The sequence below is a fragment of the Nerophis ophidion genome, linkage group LG03 (genome assembly GCF_033978795.1).
Source record: "Nerophis ophidion isolate RoL-2023_Sa linkage group LG03, RoL_Noph_v1.0, whole genome shotgun sequence".
NCBI classification, from domain to species: domain Eukaryota; kingdom Metazoa; phylum Chordata; class Actinopteri; order Syngnathiformes; family Syngnathidae; genus Nerophis; species Nerophis ophidion.
Window position 1 is genome coordinate 78,960,246 of NC_084613.1, and position 23,618 is coordinate 78,983,863.

The 23,618-nt window shown below is 38.7% G+C and overlaps 1 protein-coding gene across 4 annotated transcripts in view; it reads right to left on the bottom strand.

Annotated features, from left to right (window-relative positions):
• Positions 1-23,618, bottom strand: part of zgc:110158 (uncharacterized protein LOC553590 homolog) — a 161,739-nt gene that overhangs the window by 42,896 nt on the left and 95,225 nt on the right. For all 4 annotated transcript variants that reach the window (XM_061896158.1, XM_061896157.1, XM_061896156.1 and 1 more), the window contains exon 5: positions 7,380-7,469. In XM_061896158.1, the coding sequence (XP_061752142.1) occupies positions 7,380-7,469 (90 nt within the window). The remainder of the gene's footprint in view (positions 1-7,379; positions 7,470-23,618) is intronic.

The following is a 23,618-nucleotide window of genomic DNA, read 5'->3' on the forward strand; positions in this document are numbered from 1 at the left end:
TTCCCACTCCTTGTGTCTCCTTCTCACAGACAGCGAGCGCACATTCTTACACACGTCACATATTGTCACGTCATACGTCACATACGTACACGCCCGCGCCCAGCAGAAAGGTAGCAGCAAGACTAACGTTAGCTGTGATGCTAGCGGAGTGTTGCGAGGGATAATACGAGAGAAAGAAGGTACGAATCTGGTAACAAATGAAGGAAGAATTAATTCCCCAGAAAAACAGCAGGGGGTCCATCGTCTCAAGCGGGAATATGTCGAACAGACAAATTTAATTTGTCAAGTGTGGGGCACAAGCGTTGCTACCAAAAGTAGCATTACTGCTAATGTGTAGCATCATTTGAAAAGTCACCTGCTAATAACTTTAATAAATGCAGTATTGGTAAATTGACTTAATTGTGATTTTCTTCTCTGCATGAAAGTTTAAAATGAGCATATATTAATGCAGTATGAACAAAAATGTTTTAATGTAGACACATAGAATCATCATACTGCTGTGATTATATGCATCAAGTGTTCATTCAAGGCTAAGGCAAAATACCGAGATATATATCGTATATCGCGATATTAAAAAAAGGCCATATCGCCTCGGCCAAATAATGTTTGCTTTTTTTTCCCAACATCACTGATTACTGCTTTGTGCAGACTTTGAGCGCCAACAAACATAATAAAATATCACTTACTGTACAAGGTCTGCTGTCATTAGGATGCAGACTGCTATAATGTTCATGTATTCCCGTTTAAAAGAAGAATCAATCATAATCTTCACAAAGAAAAAGAAGGTGGAGCCAAGCATCTTATTTGTGTCGTTCCCGTAATTTCCGTGTCTGTCTAACTTCAATATCAATGTTTACCAACCTGTCGGAATATGTCCTCAGCCTTCTTCTATCCAGGTGAGAGGCATGATTTGTGATCTACAATAAACTTACATGGAGGAGGGAAGCGAGAAAACAGCCGACCACTCAATGTTAATGTTACACACAAGCTTGTGATCACGGCGACGCCATAAACAGTTTGTCTTTGTTAGCGTTTATAATAACAATATCACTAATACTTTGTTAATATTGAAGTCAAAGAATGTACAAAATCCAAAACTATTGAAATTGGCACATTGTGTAAATGGTAAATAAAAACAGAATACAATGATTTGCAAATCCTTTTCAACTTATATTCATTAGAATAGACTGCAAAGACAAGATATTTAACATTGGAACTGCTAAATGTTGTTATTTTTTGCAAATATTAGCTCCTATGGTATTTGATGCCTGCAACATGTTTTAAAAAAGCTGGCACAATTAGCAAAAAAGCCTGAGAAAGTTGAGGAATGCTCATCAAACACTTAATCGGAACATCCCACAGGTGAACAGGCTAATTGGGAAAAGGGGGGTGCCATGATTGGGTAGAAAAGCAGCTTCCATGAAATGCTCAGTCATTCACAAACAAGGATGGGCCGAGGGTCACCACTTTGTGAACAAATGCCTGACTAAATTGTTTAAAAACAACATTTAAAGGGGAACATTATCACCAAACCTATGCAAGCGTCAATATATACCTTGATGTTGCAGAACAAAGACCATATATTTTTTTAACCGATTTCCGAACTCTAAATGGGTGAATTTTGGCAAATTAAACGCCTTTCTGTTTATCGGTCTTTTAGCGATGACGTCAGAATGTGACGTCACCGAGGTAATACAGCCGCCATTTTCATTTTCACATTACAAACACCGGGTCTCAGCTCTGTTATTTTCCGTTTTTTCGACAATTTTTTGGAACCTTGGAGACATCATGCCTCGTCGGTGTGTTGTCGGAGGGTGTAACAAAACTAACAGGGAGGGATTCAAGTTGCACTACTGGCAAGAAATCTGCCGCCAGACCCCTATTGAATTTGCCAAAGTGTCTTCACATTTGACCGGCGATGCTAAGACAGACATGGCACAGAGATGTATGGATAACCTGCAGATGCATTTGCAACGATTAAGTCAACGAAATCACAAAGGTGAGTTTTGTTGGTGTTGTTGACTTGTGTGCTAATCAGACATATTTGGTCACAGCATGACTGCCAGCTAATCGATACTAACAGGCTACGCTAATCGATGCTAACATGCTATTTACGCTAGCTGTATGTACATTTGAAACTAGATACCCACATTTAATGCGAAACAAACACTTACCAATTGACGGATTTAAGTTGCTCCAGTGTCACAAGATGTGAAAGTCCTGATTGTTTGGTCTGCACATTTTACCGGCAATGCTAATAAGGCAGCCATGCTATGGGCCACTTCATTAGGTACACCCATGCTATGGCCAAATAGCGTCAATAGCTTCAATTTCTTCTTCAATTTCGTTTTCGCTATCTGCCTCCATACTCCGACCATCTGTTTCAATACATGCGTAATCTGTTGAATCGCTTAAGCCGCTGAAATCCGAGTCTGAATCCGAGCTAATGTCGCTATATCTTGCTGCGGTAACCGCCATGTTGTTTGTATTGGCAGCACTGTATGACGTCACAGGGAAATAGACAGTCGCATCGCAAATAGCGAAAATCAAGAACTTTAAAGCTTTTTTTAGGGATATTCTGGGAGGTGTAAAATTTTGAAAAAAACTTCAAAAATAAAACAAGCCACTGGGAACTGATTTTTATTGTTTTTAACCCTTTTGAAATTGTGATAATGTTCCCCTTTAAAAACGAGCTATTGCAAGAAATTGAGGGATTTCATCATCTACGGTCCGTAATATCATCTAAAGGTTGAGAGAATCTGGAGAAATCACTGCACGTGAGCGGCCAGCCGAAAACCAACATTGAATGCTCATAACCTTCGATCCCTCAGTGTGTAAAGGATATCAGCACATGGGCTCAGGTACACTTCAGAAAACCACTGTCAGTAACTACAGTTGGTCGCTAAATCTATAAGTACAAGTTAAAACTCTACGATGCAAAGCGAAAGCCATTTATCAACAAAACTCAGAAATGCCGCCGGCTTCACTGGGCCCGAGCTCATCTAAGCTGGACTGATGCAAAGTGGAATAGTGTTCTGTGGTCTGACGAGTCCACCTTTCAAAATTTTTTTGGTAACTGTGGACGTCGTGTCCTCCGGACCAAAGAGGAAAAGAACCATCTGGACTGTTCTCAACGCACAGTTCAAAAGCCAGCATCTGTGACGGTATGGGGGTGCATTAGTGCCCAAGGCATGGGTAACTTACACATCTGTGAAGGCACCATTAATGCTGAAAGATACATAGAGGTTTCAGAGCAACATATGTTGCCATCCAAGCAATGTCTTTTTCCAGGGATGCCCCTGCTTCTTTTTGCAAGACAATGCCAAGCCACATTCTGCACGTGTTACAACAGCGTGGCTTGGTATTAAAAGAGTGTGGGTACTAGACTGGCCTGCCCTGTAGTCCAGACCTGTCTCCCATTGAAAATGTGTGGCACATTATGAAGCGTAAAATACCACAACGGAGACCCCGGACTGTTGAACAACTTAAGCTGTACATCAAGCAAGAATGGGAAAGAATTCCACTTGAAAAGCTTCAAAAATTGGTCTCAGTTCCCAAACATTTACTGAGTGATGTTAAAAGGAAAGGCCATGTAACACACTGGTAAAAATGCCTCTGTGCTAACTTTTTTGCAATGTGTTGGTGCCAAATTCTAAGTTAATGATTATTTGCAAAAAAAAAAATAAGTTTCTCAGTTGGAACATTAAATGTCTTGTCTTTGCAGTCTATTCAATTGAATATAAGTTGAAATCGGATTTGCAAATGATTGCATTCTGTTTTTATTTACAATTTAAACAACGTGGCAACTTCACTGGTTCCAGGTTTTGTAAATGACGTACTGTCGGCACATTTTGGAAGTTTCGTTGTTGGATTTTAAGGGCGGAATAGGGGATCTCCCACTGGCTGAACTTTTATTTACAAGTTGCAGTATAACACATTCAAGTACCAGTAGAGTGGAAAAACAAGTTGCCTCTATATTGAAGCTATTATAACATATACAGTATATCTGATGTATGACACCGAACGACTTACACATTTTAGGAGTAAATAGATATGATCAAAATAGTCTCAATCTAACTGAGATTGCAGAACCATTTTGAAAGAGAATACGATTGCCAGTCATGTGACGGAGAAGTAGAAACATCAAGTTCTTTACCCACCAAAAACAATGCAAATCATGTAGACTTTCTGGGAGCCAATAACGACTACTTTGGGGTAAAATGATGGTCCAGTATTTTTTTATCCTGAATATAAGGAGAATGAGCTACAAGTTTTAGAAACTCTGCTAAACAGATCCAGCTATACCGGGGCGGTATAGCTCGGTTGGTAGAGCGACCGTGCCAGCAACTTGAGGGTTGCAGGTTTGATCCCCGCTTGCACCATCCTAGTCACTGCCGTTGTGTCCTTGGGCAAGACACTTTACCCACCTGCTCCCAGTGCCACCCACACTGGTTTTAAATGTAACCTAGATATTCGGTTTCACAATGTAAAGCGCTTTGAGTCACTTGAGAAAAGCGCTATATAAATATAATTCACTCACTCACTGTATCAGAACACTAAGCATAATGTAGCAGGATTGCTAATATTCAAAGTGAGATTTTGTGATGTTTAGACAGTATTTTCACATACTTTGCAGGTTGTAAATACAATTGGATTAGGGTTTCATGGATAAAATGAAACACAATTAAGCATACAAAGTCAACTTGATTTTCCACTCTATTGTACATTTTTTAAAAATCCATCCATTGTCATGTCTTTCATAATGATTGTGAACGATAGGCACATTTAAAAAAAAAAGTGTAGTTCCCCTTTAAGCATTTTATTGTTTGTGAAACCACTATTATTTTAGGAATGTCTTGTTACAGCAATAAAGTTATTTTGCTGTTACTGTAGTATCACAATTATACAAACCCCATTTCCATAAGAGTTGGGAAATTGTGTTAAATGCAAATATAAATGGAATACAATGATTTGCAAAACATTTTCAACCCATATTCAGTTGAATATGCTACAAAAACAACATATTTGATGTTCAAACTGACAAACATTTTTTTGCAAATAATCAATCAATCAATCAATCAATGTTTACTTATATAGCCCTAAATCACTAGTGTCTCAAAGGGCTGCACAAACCACTACGACATCCTCGGTAGGCCCACATAAGGGCAAGGAAAACTCACACCCAGTGGGACGTCGGTGACAACGATGACTATGAGAACCTTGGAGAGGAGGAAAGCAATGGATGTCGAGCGGGTCTAATCTTTAACTTTAGAATTTGATGCCAGCAACACGTGACAAAGAAGTTGGGAAAGGTGGCAATAAATACTGATAAAGTTGAGAAATGCTCGTCAAACACTTATTTGGAACATCCCACAGGTGTGCAGGCTAATTGGGAACAGGTGGGTACCATGATTGGGTATAAAAAAAGTTTCCCAAAAAATGCTCAGTCTTTCACAAGAAAGGATGGGGCGAGGTACACCCCTTTGTCCACAACTGCGTGAGCAAATAGTCAAACAGTTTAAGAACAACGTTTCTCAAAGTGCAATTGCAAGAAATTTATGGCTTTCAACATCTGCGGTCCATAATATCATCAAAATGTTCAGAGAATCTGGAGAAATCACTTCACATAAGCGGCATGGCCGGAAACCAACATTGAATGACCGTGACCTTTGATCCCTCTGATGGCACTGTATCAAAAACCGAACATCAATCTCTAAAGGATATCATCACATGGGCTGGGGAACACTTCAGAAAACCACTGTCACTAAATACAGTTTGTCGCTACATCTGTAAGTGCAAGTTAAAGCTCTACTATGAAGAGCGAAAGCCATTTATCAACAACATCCAGAATCGCCGCAGGCTTCTATGAGCCCGAGATCATCTAAGATGGACTGATGTAAAGTGGAAAAGTGTTCTGTGGTCTGACGAGTCCACATTTCAGATTGTTTTTGGAAATTTTCGACATTGTGTCATCTGGAACAAAGGGGAAGCAACCATCCAGACTGTTATCGACGCAAAGTTCAAAAGCCAGCATCTGTGATGGTATGGGGGTGCATTAGTGCCTAAGGCATGGGTAACTTACACATCTGTGAAGGCACCATTAATGCTGAAAGGTACATACAGATTTTGGAACAACATATACTGTCATTTAAGCGCCGTCTTTTCCATGGACGCCCCTGCTTATTTCAGCAGGACAATGCCAAGTCACATTCAGCCCGTGTTACAACAGAGTGACTTCGTAAAAATAGAGTGCGGGTACTTTCCTGCAGTCCTAAGCTGTCTCCCATCGGAAATGTGTGAAGTGAAATGAATTATATTTATATAGCGCTTTTCTCTAGTGACTCAAAGCGCTTTACATAGTGAAACCCAATATCTAAGTTACATTTAAACCAGTGTGGGTGGCACTGGGAGCAGGTGGGTAAAGTGTCTTGCCCAAGGACACAACGGCAGTGACTAGGATGGCAGAAGCGGGAATCGAACCTGCAACCCTCAAGTTGCTGGCACGGCCACTCTACCAACCGAGCTATACCGCACCGTGTGGCGCATTATGAAGCGTAAAATACCACAGCGGAGACCCCGGACTGTTGAACGACTGAAGCTCTACATAAAACAAGAATGGGAAAGAATTCCACTTTCAAAGCTTCAACAATTAGTTTCCTCAGTTCCCAAACGTTTATTGAGTGTTGTTAAAAGAAAAGGTGATGTAACACTGTGGTGAACATGCCCTTTCCCAACTACTTTGGCACATGTTGCAGCCATGAAATTCTAGGTTAAGTATTATTTGCACAAAAAAAACAAAGTTCATGAGTTTGAACATCAAATATCTTGTCTTTGTAGTGCATTCAATTGAATATGGGTTGAAAAGTATTTGCAAATCATTGTATTCCGTTTATATTTACATCTAACGCAATTTCCCAACTCATATGGAAACAGGGTTTGTACAAAAAGTTGTAATGTGAGAAAAAAAATAAACTAAGAATTAATAACTTGATTGTTTTTTTAAAATAATGGTAACATTATATTTAGAGAAAATGGTTGTTTAAATGTTTAAAAAAGTCATGATGGTGTGAGAAAAACATATACAAGAATGGAAATATTTTAATTAGTGACTATTGGAACATATTAAAGCAAAAAACTGCCAAAGAAAATTATAGTGGAGTATTTTATATTTTTTCAAAATTATTCGACTTTATTCATATTCTCATTATTAATCTTTTCTTAAGAAGGCCCTAATAGTCCTATGTATGAATTAATTGTTAAGCATTAGGAGAGATACATTAGTGGAATGAGTAGATCTTAAAATAGAGGACGTGGCAAAGGGATGGGAGGAACGAGAGATTTGGGAGGCGGCTGTTGGGAGAAGAAAGGGGGGGTCGTACCTGGAAGAAGCCTGGAGGCATAGGACCGCCCGGCATGGCATCGTTGGGGGGCATGTTGCCCATCACCGGGCTGGGCGCTGCCGCTGCGCTCTGGAACACAAAGCGAAAGTCCTTCAGCTCAACGATGCACACGATGCAAATATCCTGAGGGGGGCAGTGTCGACACCTTATGAAACAGCAACCCCCCCCCATCATATCCAGTTTAACGGTTAATTCGGCAAAGTGTCTTCTATTACGGCCTTTAAACTGTTACCTGAAGATGGCAGAATATAAGGGCTTCATTTCATCTTTTTCTTTCTGCTGACCAAAACTAAATTAGGACAAAGTTTTCAAGGAGAAATCACTGGACCTTTTTTCTAATCTATTTCCATTGACATAAAAGTTGATGCATGACTTTAAAAGAAGCTGCATCACTTTGGTGATACTTACCGGCAGTAACATGCCACAGCACAAGAAAACATAGTCAAACGATACAATGCAAGTGCATATTAACAAGAAGAATGCCTTTTAATTGGACATATCAACTGTTTAGAAGACAACCATCGGCGTTCATGCACTACGCGGCAGTTGCCTCCAAGTCAAAACTAATTCAATTTGAGCCTATTCATTATGCCTTTGCTTATTTTGGCTCATTGAGCCAGGCAGCTATTTGCCAAGTGGGATTTAAACAACTCACAACAATTACACATTACATGTAATATGATCACGTATGACAATGTGCGGGTGAGCCATGCGCGGCAGTTACAGCTGCAGCTGGTCGCCGGCCAACGCAAACTGATAGGACACGTGCAATAATTCAATTAATGCCACGTTAAATGCTCTCCTGTTCATAATCTCGCTACTAATGAGAGATGGTTAGGATTTTCCTTTACCGTGTGAAAGCACGGCAAACTTATAAGTGTCCACTAAAAATGGAATGGTGTATAAAAATCAGTGAAGTGAAGTGAAGTGAATTATATTTATATAGCGCTTTTCTCTAGTGACTCACAGCGCTTTACATAGTGAAACCCAATATCTAAGTTACATTTAAACCAGTGTGGGTGGCACTGGGAGCAGGTGGGTAAAGTGTCTTGCCCAAGGACACAACGGCAGTGACTAGGATGGCGGAAGCGGGAATCGAACCTGCAACCCTCAAGTTGCTGGCACGGCTGCTCTACCAACCGAGCTATACCGCCCCAGTGTCAGCGTTACTTTTTCTAGTAACAATTAATCTAATCAATTACTTTTATGTATTGTACATTACAACTAGGGATGAGTACCGATCACATTTGAACCGATACGGTACCAATCCCGGTACCCGGGAATCAATACTAGTACTAAACAAAATAACAATTTTCGGTACTTTAGTGTGTGTTAATACATTTGAATTGTTTTTGATGATAAAATAAAATTAAAGCCCAACTTATGAACTTTAAGTTTTGGTTGATTTACACACACACACACACACACACACACACACACACACACACACACACACACACACACACACACACACACACACACACACACACACACACACACACACACACACATTTACATATGTATGCATAAACATACATACATACATATGTATACATGTATATACAAATGCATGTATAAACATATATATATATACATACACGTTCTGTTTGGAAATGACATGAATGTTTGTGCCACTACTTAATAACTGTTTAATAAATACAGTTTTGCTATATTGGCCTACTTGTGATTTCCCTCAAAAAAGTGCACATTAATTTAGTGTTGTTTTGATATGTCATATTAGTGACATCATGCACAAAAGTGCACTAATAGCTTGTTTTAAAATGTCTCTGACAATCTTACACTTTCTGTTTTAAAATGACATGAATGTTTGTGCCACTGCTTCATACAGTTTTGCTAAATTGACTTAATTGTGATTTTCCTCTGTGCATGAAAGTTTAAAAAGAGCATATATTAATGCAGTATGAAGAAGAATGTTTTAATGTCGACACAGAATCATCATACTGGTGTGATTATATGCATTAAGTTTTAATTCAAGGCTAAGGCAAAATATCGAGATATATATCATGTATTGAGGACATGGCCTGAAAATATCGAGATATTAATAAAAGGCCATATCGCCCAGCCCTAAATTGAATATATTTGTATTGCACAATAACCAGTTTTGTTTTGTTTTTAAACACAATTTTATACATCAATTTGCAGGTCCTTGGCCTGTTAAATGTTGAAGACCCCTGCCGTAAAGATTACAAATAAGAATAAATAAAATTGCCCCAGTGCAGCTGGGATAGGCTCCAGCACCCCGGCGGTAGAAAAATAGATGTAAAAAAATTAAATTATTAAAAAATATAATGAAATAAGGGCTGGGCGATCTGGCCTTTTATTAATATCTTCATATTTTTAGGCCATGTCACGATAAACCATATATATCTCAATATTTTTCCGTATTTATTAAATAGTTATTTAGCAGTGGCACAAACATTCATGTCATTCCCAAAACAGAAAGTGCAAGATTGTCAGAGGCATTTTAAAACAAGCTATTAGTGCACTTTTGTGCATGATGTCACTAATATGACATCAAAACAACACTAAATTAAAGTGCACTTTTTGTACAGAACGCCATTACAATCGTTTAAAACAAATAAAGTGCACTTTTGTGCATGATGTCACACAAGATATTTCAATAACTCTCAAATAAAAATGAGATGCATAATAGGAAATCTAATAGTGTATGTCTTTCACTATGTGGTAGTTTACTGTGGACGTTATCTCCTTCTGTTGTTGACTAGTTTTTTCATACGGTGTTGATGTGGAAATGGTTGCTTGGGCATTTTGTGTCGGAGATGTTGACATGCAGAGTTTCAAGCACTCTTCATTCTCTAGCGGGTGGCATTTAAAATGACGCTACAAATTAGCAGTGCTGCTACTTTTTGTAGCAACGCTTTTTCCGCATTCTTGTCATATTACGGTCGTCTGTTCGACGTCTTGCCGCTTGAAGCCAAACCACGGCCAGACGATGGAACCTGTGCTGTTTTTCTAGGGAATTAATTCTTCCTTCATTTGTTACCAGATTCGCACCTTCTTTCTCTCGTATTACCACTTGCAACACTCCGCTAGCACCACAGCTAATGTTAGCCATGTCTATACCTCTCTGCTCCACGAGATCGTGTGACGTTGCACGGGCAACACTATGTGACGTTTGTAAGAAAGTGCGCTTGTTTTACGTCTCTGTGAGAAGGAAATACAAGAAAGAGCGAGAAGAGCCTGTAGTGTAATGCCCGCAGCTAAAAGCAACTGCGTGAGAACGTATACTCGAATATCACGATATAGTCATTTTCTATATCGCACAGAGACAGACCCGCGATATATCGAGTATAGTCGATATATCGCCCAGCCCTAAATGAAATGCAAACACATTTCAAGTATTTAAAACAACAGAAGAGCTTTGATCTTGACAAGGAGTATATGGTAACATTTTGCTAACTCACATTAGCACGAGCTAACCCTTCTTCTCCCTCTCCTTTGTCAAGCCAAAACAATACGGAAAGAAAGCTAGAAGTGGAATCTCAGGAAGGTGACGAGCCAAATGATTCAGCCCGGGAGATAAATATGATATAACTGTATTCTCGTCAACACACATAGACAGAGACGCATGTTCATGGTGCTTACATAAGAATGCTGGAACCAACGCACGCACACACACAGAGAGGGACACACAAAGAGTTGCATCACAAGCTTATAAAGTGCAGCCTTTCAGTAGTGAGGCAGACGGAGGAAAACGGGGAGGAAGGGGTCGGGAGGGTGGTTTAAGACCCAGGGGAGGGAACGGTGCTCACCAACACACACGCACCCTTGGCGCACGCATCGGTCCACCGCCAGCGTGTGCGCACACACACCTAACGAGCACGCTACATGGCTGTGACACACGCACGCCTGGATACACGACCAATTACTTCCTAGCACTTCTATGTGAAAACAGCGCGCACAAAAGTAACAAAAGAAAGAAAAGAAAAAAAAATTCACATGCACAAACACACCTCCCCCCATCTTTATGTTAATTTTGCTCGTGAACACGAGCAGGCCACCGAGTCCCTGGGGAGGCAGCAGGGTCGACTGCCTCTCTCCCTCCCTCTGATCCCTTCTTCTTTTCCACCCAAATACTAACAAACACACACGCCTTCTCTTCCCCGTGCCCCGCAACCTCGGTACAATTCGTCCCTATCGCAACCTTTTCCTCCCCTCCCTTCTCCCCCCCCCCGTCTTACGAGTAGGGCGTCAGAAGCTTGCAGAAGCTGTTGCCATGGAGACAGGTCCTATCTGCACTCTGTCCCCCTGGCATCCCCCGCTCCAGGAGAGAGAGAGAGAAAGAACAAGAAGATGCAGAAGAGGAGTTTGAAGATAAACATGCAAGACTGGAGAGAGGACGTGGGGAAAAGAAAACCGGGATTTGTTCACCATCAATCACCGTGGCACATTATTGATAAAGACTATTAACAACATCTATTAGTCCTTACTCCTTTTCCCTGCAGTCGGGTCTTTATTAAAGCCAAACTGGCCCACGGTGCATTTTGTAGCAACGCCCACAGTGTCGCCTGTACCTATCTACCTTTTCATTGCAACACAAAGCACACAAGTAGGAGTAGTGTGGAGACAAGGCTGCCACCTTCAATCAGCAGAGAAGTAAAGCTAGTACCGTATTTTACGGGTTTGAGAGCGCACCGGTATTTAAGCTGCGCTCACCAAATTTTAGAAGAAACAATATGTTTAGAAATATTAACCACACCAGACTATGAGCCGCAGGTATATACGAAAGATTTTGCAAAAGCTTATTTACATACCCTAATTGTTTCCGACTGGCAGTAAAACGGCTGATCAAACAAAACAGAAGTCATTGTCGTGCCAATCAGCTAAACAGACTCAATAACTCCACGGTGACGTTTCGGTGAATTTAAAAAACTGAAACAATACAAAAAAAAAATATGCCATTGTGAGTTAATAATGCTAACAAAGACACTTGAAAGTAAATAAGTACATTTTATTTATAAAGCGCTTTTAACAGATAAAATCCCAAAGCGCTGAACAAAACATAGGTAAAGTTAGACAACCATTCAATTAAAATAACAGGGGCAACATCATAAAAAGGATACAAAGTGTATTAAAATTACTGGTTAAAAGGTGCATTGACTAAATATTTACTAAAAAGAAAAGTTTTCGAATATTTCTTAAAAGTTTCAACACAGTCAAGACCACAGAGGGCCTGGTGCAAAGTGTTCCAGAGTCTGGGATCTTTAGCCTGGAATGTCAGGTTTCCACGGGTTTTAAAACAAGTTTTTGGGATCTTCAGAAGACCCTGGCCTGAAGACCGGAGGCTGCTCCCCTGAAGAGCAGGGGCATGGCAAGTCAGTGATGTCCTGAAGGGCTCCACCATGCAATGCATGGATTGTTAGGACTAAAATCTTAAACTCAATGCGGAATTTAACTGGAAGCCAATGAAGACTGGATAAAATGGGCTGTTCTGGGTGCACCGGTCAAAAGTCTGGCAGCCACATTTGGTAAAGTCGAAAGTCTCTTTAGCGTTGACTTGTTGAAAAAAGTTAAAAGAGAATTGCAATGGTCAATACGAGATGAAGTGAACATGTGAATGATCATTTCCGGATCCAATTTTCAGAACAAATGTCTCCCTTTAGAAATATTTTTGAGATGATTAAAAAACAACGTCAACGTATTAGCATATTCGTTATTGCTAATGACGCTAGCTTGATTATATTACGATAGCACATTCAAAATTTGCATGAAAACCCTCCTACCAACATCACACATGGGATGTTTTGGTAAGTATGAATTGTTTTAGTTATATTGTAAAACTTGCAAACATTGCTTGGAGTAATGAATGAAGAATTAGTTTGTGCAAAGGCGCTATAGATGAATATACTTCTGTTTTAAGGCACAAAACAATAAGTATATTTTCAACCAGCAGCGCAGACAGCGGGGGAACAAAAGTTGGCGCCGTAGCACAAACAATAACACACCTTTTCAGTATCTCGGTCAGTGTTTTGAGAAAATTACTTGTTGAATACAAAACATTATGGTTGTTAGCGAAGAAAAATCGATAAATGAGCCGCACCGTTTATTAAGCTGCAGGGTTCAAAACGTGGGAAAAAAGAAGGGGCTTATAGTCCGTTAAATATGGTAATAAAGGTGGGATGGTGGGGGGGTTTGTTAATGAGGATTAACAAAAGACAACAGAAAGACCATGTGCCATGAATCACATGCACCGGAGCCTCACTAATTAACCGATATAACGGACATATATATTCAGAGATGAGCGGGGGCGCATTCATTGGAAGCGGAAGAGTCAATTCCATCACTAAAGCCTACTAAGGTCCAAACAAATCTAGAAAATGGCAATAATTGAACACCAGCTAACCTAAAATGATCCAATCAACTCATCGTTTTTGATTAACTACAATGTCTTCTATAATTGCCAGTAAAATCAACAAATTACCGCCCGGGTCTCTGATTATGGCATGATGTAGGCAAGCACCTGGTTTTCGTATTAACGCAACAATCCAATCCAATCCAATCCACTTTATTTATATAGCACATTTAAACAACAATAACGTTTCCAAAGTGCTGCACAGCCATGTTAAAAACAATTGTAAAAAAATAAATAAATAAAATAGAATAAAAAAAAGTATATATATATATATATATATATATATATATATATATATATATATATATATATATATTATGCTCCACCAATGACTGAATAAAAACAAAAAATAAATAAATATAAAACCAATAAAAACAATATAAAAACAAATATGATTAAAAACTATTTTAAAGGGTAAAATCAATTAAAAACAGTAAAATAGAAATCAAAGTGTATAAAAAAACACCGAGGAGAACAGAGAACAGAGGACCACACAACTCACGTTGTGTTAAAAGCCAAAGAATAAAAGTGGGTCTTAAGACGAGACTTAAAACACTCCACTGTGGAAGCAGTTTGAACATTGAGGGGCAGAGTGTTCCAGAGCTTAGGGCCGACCACAGAGAAGGCCCTGTCTCCCCTGGTCTTAAGTCTGGTCTTGGGCACCACGAGCTGGAACTGGCTCTCGGACCTCAGAGCGCGCGCAGGAATGTAAATTTGGATGAGGTCCGAGATATATTGAGGTGCCAGTCCATGTAAAGATTTAAAAACAAACAGCAATGTTTTAAAATCAATTCTAAAATGAACAGGGAGCCAGTGCAAACTCTGAAGAATTGGGGTTATATGCTGGCGTTTCCTGGCCCCTGTTAAAAGTCGTGCTGCCGCGTTCTGGACTAACTGCAACCGGGAGAGAGCTTTTTGGCTAATGCCAGCATAAAGTGCATTGCAGTAGTCCAGGCGACTTGAAATAAAAGCATGCACGACTTGTTCAAAAAGGTTAAAAGATAAAAACGGTTGAACCTTTACTAAAAGACGAAGGTGATAAAAACACGATTTTAAAACGCCATTGACTTGTTTGTCTAGTTTAAAATCGCTGTCTATAGTGACGCCAAGGCTGGTGACTTTGGGACGCACATCATTTTGCAATGGTCCCAAGTCAGTGAGGGCCGGACCAAAAACTAAAATTTCCATTTTCCCTCATTCATTTTTAAAAAATTCTGGGCTCAAGATGCGGCGTGGTCAGCCTACAGCAGCTGTGTCTACCTCTGCGTGCACTTTAAAATGTTCCTCTTTGCTCTCGGTGGGAAAGTCGGGCATGTTACCCAAAAAGGTACCCAAAACAAAGCGCAAGCTTCGAGGGGACTTGGCTTTCTCTGTTGCGGGTCCTAAACTCTGGAACGATCTCCCTTTCCATTTGAGACAGGTCCCTTCTTTGGCTGCTTTTAAGACCCTTCTTAAAAAAACATTTTTATTCACTGACTTTTAACCCAGTATGAGACTTTAAACTGTTTTTACCTGCACGGTGCAAGTGTCTGATCTTTATGCCATGAAGTTTAAAGCCACTGAAACAGCTGAGGACATCAATGGTGAAGTCAAGAATCCTGAACACTTCTGTTACGCCGAGGAGACTAAAGGGGCGTGGGAGGAAGGAAGACTGTCGGACTTTTTTTTTTTAACTGTTTTTAACTGCTTCTTATCTAACAAATTGTTCTTAAGATCATTTGTATTTTCCTTTTCAATGTGTATTTTACTTCTGTTTTAAATGTTATTTTTTTAGTCTGTGCTTTGCATGTATTTCTTTGTGGTGTACAACCCTTTATTCTTCAACCGTGGTTGTTTTTAAAGGGCTTTATAAATAAAGTTGTTGTGGTATGTATGGTATGTTACACTTACAGTGCTGATGTCACATTTGAACCAACACCGTACCAATTCCCGGTACCGGAGAATCGATGCCGGTACTTAATGGTGGTTTTGTGTGCATAAATAAATGCTAATTGTTTGATCAGAAAATTGTACTTATTAATACAACATTTAAACATTAGCTGATTATGATAAGTGAAGTGAAGTGAATTATATTTATATAGTGAAACCCAATATCATTTTTTTTTTACATTTAAACCAGTGTGGGTGGCACTGGGAGCAGGTAGGTAAAGTGTCTTGCCCAAGGGCACAACGGCAGTGACTAGGATGGCGGAAGCGGGGATCGAACCTGCAACCCTCAAGTTGCTGGCATGGCCGCTCTACCAACCGAGCTATACCGGCCCCCATAACATAAATACAGTCCATTATACAGCATTATTCACATGTGAATGACAAAAATACTGTCACTTATACAGCATTACTCACATGTGAATAATAATATAAATACAGTCTATTATACAGCATTACTTACATGTGAATAATATAAATACAGTCCATTATACAGCATTATTCACATATGAATAACATAAATACAGTCTATTATACAGCATTACTCACATGTGAATAATATAAATACAGTCCATTATACAGCATTATTCACATATGGATAACATAAATACAGTCAATTATACAGCATTATTCACATGTGAATAATATAAATACAGTCCATTATACAGCATTACTCACATGTGAATAACATAAATACAGTATATTATACACTACTATTCACATGTGAATAATATAAATACAGTCTATTATACAGCATTATTCACATGTGAATAATATAAATACAGTCCATTATACAGCATTACTCATATGTGAATAACATAAATACAGTATATTATACACTACTATTCACATGTGAATAATATAAATACAGTCTATTAGACAGCATTATTCACACGTGAATAATATAAATAGAGTCTATTGTACAGCATTATTCACATGTGAATAATATAAATACAGTCCATTATACAGCATTATTCACATGTGAATAATATAAATAGTCTATTATACAGCATGTTTCACATGTGAATAACATACATAGTCCATTATACAGCATTATTCACATGTGACTAACATAAATACAGTCACTTATACAGCATTATTCACATGTGAATAACATAAATACAGTCTATTATACGGCTTTATTCACATGTGAATAAAATAGTCTATTATACAGCATTATTAACAATAACTGTGCTGTTCTGTTGTTAAATCTTGGTCTTTGCCATTTGAGTCTTATTTGCATGGCAGTACTGTATAGGTTTTTTATGGTATGTTGTCTGACTATGAAATATGTTATGTTGCCCCCTACAAAGTGTTTATACTGTACGCAGTTTGCTTATTACACACTTGCTCTTTGACTGTAACATTCATCTTAGTTGTAGTTGTCATTACCAAGTTTGTAGGTCATGAAATCTCGATGGAAAATCGCTAATGCCAATAGTAGCCTGTCTATGGCGAATCCAATCTAAATTAGCATTGAGCTAGTGTATTTTGGAAGAGTGTGTACGTTGGGAGTGTTTTCTACCAAGCATACTTTACTTGCATTGATGCTGTTGAAAATTGCAACACTACTTAGATCAGGGGTGTCAAACTCATTTTAGCTCAGGGTCCACATGGAGGAAAATCTTGGCATTAAAACAAAACAAAAATAAAGATAACTTCAGATTGTTTCCTTTGTCTTACTTTAGCCAAAAATAGAACAAACACATTCTGAAAATGCTACAATAAAAATATAAAAAATATAGAAAATAGCGGGAAAATGTAGATCCATGGAGGAAAGAAGAGAGTGAATGAATGCTTATAACTGAATAAGTTTACATATGCATAAAAATGTTTTCTTTTGTTAGGTTTTTTATGAATTAAGTAACGTTTATGACAACCTTTTTCCAAAACACAATATGTGAGCTATAACAGGATAATGCATTTTTCAAAAAACGCTTTAAAAAAAATGGCACCCCAAAAATTTACTGTGCGACCCCATTTTTATGACTTGATGCCAGAGAGCCTATTTTGAAAATTCCTAGCGCCAACACTGATGGAGTATTGCTGCGTGCAAAACAGCAGCAGGCGTCTGTGGCCTGCGGGCCGGTTCTAATACTAATCTAATACTAATACTAATACTAATACGGTTCTAATTATTAGTGATTCCTAGAGCCCAAAAAAAGTCTGCGGGCTATAGAGCGTTTTCCGTTCGGGCTCCAGTACTCTGGAATGCCCTCCCGGTAACAGTTCGAGATGCTACCTCAGTAGAAGCATTTAAGTCTCACCTTAAAACTCATCTGTATACTCTAGCCTTTAAATAGAGCTCCTTTTTAGACCAATTGATCTGCCGCTCTTTTCTTTTTTCTCCAATGTCCCCCCCTCCCTTGTGGAGGGGGTCCGGTCCGATGACCATGGATGAAGTACTGGCTGTCCAGAGTCGAGACCCAGGACGGACCGCTCGCCTGTATCAATTGGGGACATCTCTACGCTGCTGATCCGCCTCCGCTTGAGATGGTTTCCTGTGGACGGGACTCTCGCTGCTGTCTTGGATCCGCTTGAACTGAACTCTCGCGGCTGTGTTGGAGCCACTATGGATTGAACTTTCACAGTATCATGTTAGACCCGCTCGACATCCATTGCTTTCGGTCCCCTAGAGGGGTGGGGGGTTGCCCACATCTGAGGTCCTCTCCAAGGTTTCTCATAGTCAGCATTGTCACTGGCGTCCCACTGGATGTGAATTCTCCCTGCCCACTGGGTGTGAGTTTTCCTTGCCCTTTTGTGGGTTATTCCGAGGATGTCGTAGTCGTAATGATTTGTGCAGTCATTTGAGACATTTGTGATTTGGGGCTATATAAATAAACATTGATTGATTGATTGATAATATCATCCCAGGGGCCATAGATAATTCATTCGCGGGCTGGATCTGGCCAGCGGGCCTGGACTTTGACACCTATGACCAGAGGTGGGTAGTAACGCGCTACATTTACTCCGTTACATCTACTTGAGTAACTTTTGGGATAAATTGTACTTCTAAGAGTAGTTTTTATGCAACATACTTTTACTTTTACTTGAGTATATTTATAAAGAAGAAACGCTACTTTTACTCCGCTCCATTTATCTACAATCAGCTCGTTACTCGCTCCTTTTTTTTATCGATCTGTTAATGCACGCTTTGTTTTGATTTTGTCAGACACGCATTCAAAGTAGGATCTACGCATGCCTAAATTTCACCAATCACAAGCAGTCACTGGTGACGTTGGACCAATCAAACAAAACCAGGCGGTCACGTGACCGTCACACGTCGAATCCGACCTAAAAAGTTGAAAAACGTATTGGGGTGTTACCATTTAGTGGTCAATTGTGCAGAATATGTACTGTACTGTGCAATCTACTAATAAAAGTTTCAATCAATCAATCAAAAGTGTAAAAGACAAAATACACTTTTTATTTCAACCGTACTTCCCGTCACAAGCCTAAAGACTGATCGCACAGTTCCTGTCTTCACAATAAAAGCGCCGCTCTATCGCGCCTGCGCTAACAAAATAAGAGTCTCCGAAAGCCAGCGCAAACAAGCTAGCAAGCTACGGAGTTTGCCGCCAATGTATTTCTTGTAAAGTGTATAAAAACGAATATGGAAGCTGGACAAATAAGATGCCAAAAACCAACGACTTTCATGTGGTATTAGACAGAAAAGAGGAACTTTTTTTCTCCTCCATTTGAAAAAGTGGACGTTATCAGCACTATACTGTCTGATTCCAATCAATACAAGTCATCAGAATCAGGTAATACACCAACGTATATTCTTGTCTTCATGAAAGATAGGAATCTATGTGTTAAACATGCATGTATATTCATCAAAACACCTTTAACATTTCAACAAAAACGGCAAAATAAATAACTATACATCATATACTGTATATATATATATATATATATATATATATATATATATATATATATATATATATATATATATATATATACATATATATGATATGTGTGTATATGAGGTAGATCACCTCGACTTGGTCATTTATTAAGTAATTGATTAACGTTGAAAAACTTATTGGGGTGTTACCATTTAGTGGTCAATTGTAGGGAATATGTACTGTACTGTGCAATCTACTAATACAAGTTTCAATCAATCAATAAATGCCTACTTAGCCTATGGTGCTGTTAAGTTATTGTGGCTCAATTTGACTTAATTTTTTTATTTTAATGTATTATTATTTAGTATATATTATTGTTTTAGTTGCTTAAGAGATATTCCTGGCTATGAATTTGCTCATTGCTATTTTTATGTTTTTGTGCATTATCTGTTGCCGTAATTATTAAACGAACAGGTTACTCATCAGTTACTCAGTACTTGAGTAGTTTTTTCACAACATACTTTTTACTTTTACTCAAGTAAATATTTGGGTGACTAGTCCTTACTTTTACTTGAGTAATAAATCTCTAAAGTAACGGTACTCTTACTTGAGTACAATTTATGGCTACTCTACCCACCTCTGCCTATGACTTAGAGGGAGTTTGGCTGAATCTTGCTTAAGAGATTGTTAATGTGAGCAGGTGTTTAGTGTGCAACCGAAAATGAATTGATTAACGTGGACCCCGACTTAAACAAGTTGAAAAACTTATTCGGGTGTTACCATTTAGTGGTCAATTGTACTGAATATGTACTGTACGGTGCAATCTACTATTAAAAAAGTTTCAATCAATCAATCAAACTTCACGTGCAACAAGGGTACCGAAATATGGCACCGTTTGATCTTACGTGAATAGATACGCGGTAATACCAACAGAATTTGGTCAATGCCGATAAAAGTACCAAATCCATCCATTCCTAATTTGAAAATCGGTTCTGCTGCATCTGTATTGTGCGATACACTTAATGATAATTGATTCAGTTCATAATGAGGTGAAGTATATATATATATAGTATATCACACTTTTTCTCTAGTGACCTAAAGTGCTTTACATTGACAAAACTATTATCTACATTTAAGATACACTTACACCAGAGTGGGTGGCACTAGGAACAAAGTGGGTGAGTGTCCTACCCAGGTACATCATGTCAGTGACTAGGATGGCGGAACCAGGATTGGAAACAGGAATACTTCCAAGTTTATAGCCGGGCGCTGCACCATCTGAGCAACGTCGCCCTACAGGTGGCAGCTACAGCTGCCCTGGGGTAGACTGATGAAAACATGGCTGCCAACGGCCTTGCTTGTTGATCAGGGAATGGAGTGTGAGAAATGTCTTGCCCAAGGACAGCTGGGATGGAAGAAGTGGGATTTGAACCCTCCTGCTCTACATTTTAAGGCCCTCACGCCCACTCATTCATAAATGTGTTTAAAGAGAGATGTTCTCCTTTCCGCTTTCTCATGCACTCTGAATTAGGGCTGCAACTAACGATTATTTTGATAGTCGATGAGTAGTGATGTCCGATAATGGCTTATTTACGATATTCCGATATAGCCCAACTCTTAGTTACCGATTCCGATATCACCCGATACCGATATACACAGTCGTGGAATTAACACATTATTATGACTAATTTTGTTGTGATGCCCAGCTGGATGCATTAAACAGTGTAACAAGGTTTTCCAAAATAAATCAACTCAAGTTATGGAAAAAAATGCCAACATGGCACTGCCATATTCATTATTGAAGTCACAAAGTGCATTTTTTTTTAACATGCCTCAAAACAGCAGGTTGAAATTTGGGACATGCTCTCCCTGAGAGAGCATGAGGAGGTTTAGGCGGACGGGGTTGAGGTGGCGCTAGGAATTTTTCTAAATGGGGTGCCAGGGACTCCATCAAGTCATAAAAATGGGGTCCCACTTTTTAGTAAGCGTTTTGAAAACAAATGATAAATGTATGCATTATCCTGTAATATATCTCACGTTCTATACTGTGTTTTAGAAAAAGGTTGTCATAAACGTTACTTAATTCGTTAAAATAAATAGTACAAAAGAAAACACATTTTTATGCATATGTAAATGTATTCAGTTAAAAGCATTCATTCACTTTCTTCTTCCCTTCATGGATCTAAACTTTACTGCTGCCGGTATTTTTTTCTATATTTTTGTTGTAATATTTTCAGAATGTTTGTTCTATTTTTGACCAAAATAAAACAAAGAAAACAATCTAAAGTTGTCTTTATTTTTTTGAGTTATAATGCCATATTTTTAATAGTCCGGTCCATGTGAGCACAGATTTTCCTCCATGCGGCCCCTGAGCTAAAATGAGTTTGACACCCCTGCTCTACAGGATATATATAGGATTAGAAGCAGTGGTGTTCAACTCCCAGCCCGCGGGGCACATGCGTCCGATTTGAAAATCAACATTAAAGGCTTATTCACTAAAGCAGGGGTAGGGAACCTATGGCTCTAGAGCCAGATGTGGCTCTTTTGATGACTGCATCTGGCTCTCAAATAAATCTTAGCTGACATTGCTTAACATGATAAGTAATGAATAATTCCGCTGGTAATCACAGTGTCAAAAATAACGTTCAAAATATAAACATTCTCATGCTTTTTTATCCATCCATCCGGTTTCTACCGTACCTGTTCAAGAAGTCGCATTAATGGTAAGAAGTGTCTTATTTATTGTTGGTTACCCTCAGAATAACAATGTTATTAAAAAGAATAAGAGACTTATTATACTCGAAAAAATGTTGGTCTTTCTTAAAAATGCACGCATATAGTTGAATTCAGTGTAAAAAAATAAATAATTATATGGCTCTGACGGAAATACTTTTAAAAATATTTGGCTTGTATGGCTCTCTCAGCCAAAAAGGTTCCCTACCCCTGCACTAAAGGTTTGCGTGTACGAAAACACGCACAAACGTGATAACACACGCAAAGCTAATCTACTAAACGTGCAAAATGGATCGCGTCTGTTAAATCCGCAGAATAAAGCGTGCAATCTATTTTGTGTCTCTGTCTTTATTAATATGCAAAATATATGCTAATTATCAAAATGCCCACATTACTGGGAAAAAAAAAATGATGCAAATATGATTTTAATATTATATTATTTAGACTTCATTCATCCCATTCAACTCAGTTTAGCGCATGTCAGAAGAAGGTGCAAACTGATAGTTCCACATACAGCTGCAGGGTCAAACTTACAGACAGGTGCCAGTTGGATAGCTTAAATGGTAACATTAAAACAAGAAACATTAACGTATTTCCCTATTAAAAATCAATCTAAACTTATATAAACACATTACTGTCTGAGCAGCTAGGATATCCAATTGTGCACATTGAACCTATAACCTGTACTCTCTTAGAACAGAGGAATACGAGACGAGGTGTTTTACGGTGCGTTTAAGGATCGCTGAATAGAGTAGGACACTGTCACAAATAATAAAAAAACAATAATAGATTTGATATGTCACAAATTTGACTTAAAATACATTTTAAATTGTTAAAAAAAGAAAGGCTTTGCCATTAGGACCGATAAAATTCTAAGGTAAAACACTAACAGTGAAGCATAAGGAACACAAAACATGCAAAATATTGGGTCCATTTGTTTTAGGTAAATTAAAAAATATATTTTGTCAAAGATTTAATGCGTGCATAAGTACTTTTTAGAATAGAATAGAATGAATATAATAAAAAAAATCGAATGCCTTCTATCTAGAGATGTCCGATAATATCGGACTGCCGATATTATCGGCCGATAAAAGCTTTAAAAAAATTTAATATCGGAAAATATCGGTATCGGTTTCAAAAAGTAAAATTCATGACTTTTAAAAACGCCTCTGTACGGAGTAGTACACGGACGTAGGGAGAAGTACAGAGCACCAATAAACCTTGAAGGCACTGCCTTGGCGTGCCGGCCCAATCACATAATGTCTACGGATTTTCACACACACACACAAGTGAATGCAAGGCATACCTGGTCAA